General features: G+C 57.3%; 1 protein-coding gene across 1 annotated transcript in view; it reads right to left on the bottom strand.

Annotated features, from left to right (window-relative positions):
* The window catches only part of EMH_0034040 (uncharacterized protein), a gene marked incomplete at both ends in the record, with an annotated part of 4,684 nt that overhangs the window by 2,037 nt on the left and 1,629 nt on the right, over window positions 1-1,018 (bottom strand). Inside the window, one exon of the mRNA XM_013494814.1 lies at window positions 135-964. Coding sequence (XP_013350268.1) covers window positions 135-964 — 830 coding nt within the window. The remainder of the gene's footprint in view (window positions 1-134; window positions 965-1,018) is intronic.

The following is a 1,018-nucleotide window of genomic DNA, read 5'->3' as shown; positions in this document are numbered from 1 at the left end:
GGGGGCGAAACCCTCAATTCCTTTGCTGCTTAGATTCTCCCAATAAAAACGAAAATACCTCCTGCTGCTGGTGCTGGTGCTGGTGCTGCTGCTGCTGCTGCAGCAGGAGCAGTAGTAGTAGTAGTAGTATCAACAGATTCACCCCAGGCTGCAAGTCCTTCTCCTGCTGCTACGGGTGCTGCTGCTGCTGTTGCTGCTGCTGCTCGTGCTGCTGCTGCTGCTCCTGCAGGGGGTTCTGCTGCCTCTGCTGCAGCAGCTGGATCTGCTGCTGCTGCTGCTGCTGCTGTCTCCCCAGCAGCAGAAGGATTTCCGCTTTCTTCTGCCGCGTGTATCTGCAGCTGCTGCTGTTGCTGCTGCTGCTGCTGCTGCTGCTGCTGCAGCAGTCTGTTTCTGTGTCTGTGCTGCAGCAGCAACTCAACAAACTCGTAGCTAGACCAAACCCTCTCAAGGGCCCCCGTCGGCCTTTGTATGAAAGCAACAAGCCCGTATGTTCTCTCTCCTGCTGCTGCTGCTGCTGCTGCTGCTGCTGCTGTTGGAGCGGATGCTGCTGCTGCTGCAGCAGCAGTTGCTGCTGCAGTTGCTGTGGTTTCTGCTGCAGCAGGTGTACCTGCAGCAACCCGATCCCCACCCCTCTCACCACCGCCAGCAGCAGCAGCACCACCACCACCGCCAGCACCAGCACCAGCAGCAGCAGCAGCAGCAGCAGCAGCAGCAGCAGCAGCAGCAGGTGGTCCAATGGTCACAGCAAGAATATCTATTCTGCCGTCTCTATCCCAATCAACAGCAACAATACTATCTACTGTCTCTTTCAGGTGTACAGACACCTCATGCTTAAACTGCAGCAGCTCAGGGCTCCATGTGTACACAGATATTGTGCTGCCGCATGCATCTCCTCTTTTGCTGCTGCTGCTGCTGCTGCTGCTGCTGTTGCTGCTGCTGCTGCTGCTGCTGTTGGGGGCTCCTGCTGCAGAAAGACTCGCAACAGGCCGCTCAGGGCTCGTTGTACTACTCCGACTAC

This window comes from Eimeria mitis, genomic scaffold, assembly GCF_000499745.2.
Source record: "Eimeria mitis Houghton genomic scaffold, Emh_scaff1298, whole genome shotgun sequence".
Classification (NCBI taxonomy): domain Eukaryota; phylum Apicomplexa; class Conoidasida; order Eucoccidiorida; family Eimeriidae; genus Eimeria; species Eimeria mitis.
Note: the sequence above shows the minus strand (reverse complement) of the source record. Positions and strands in the feature narration are given on the sequence as shown.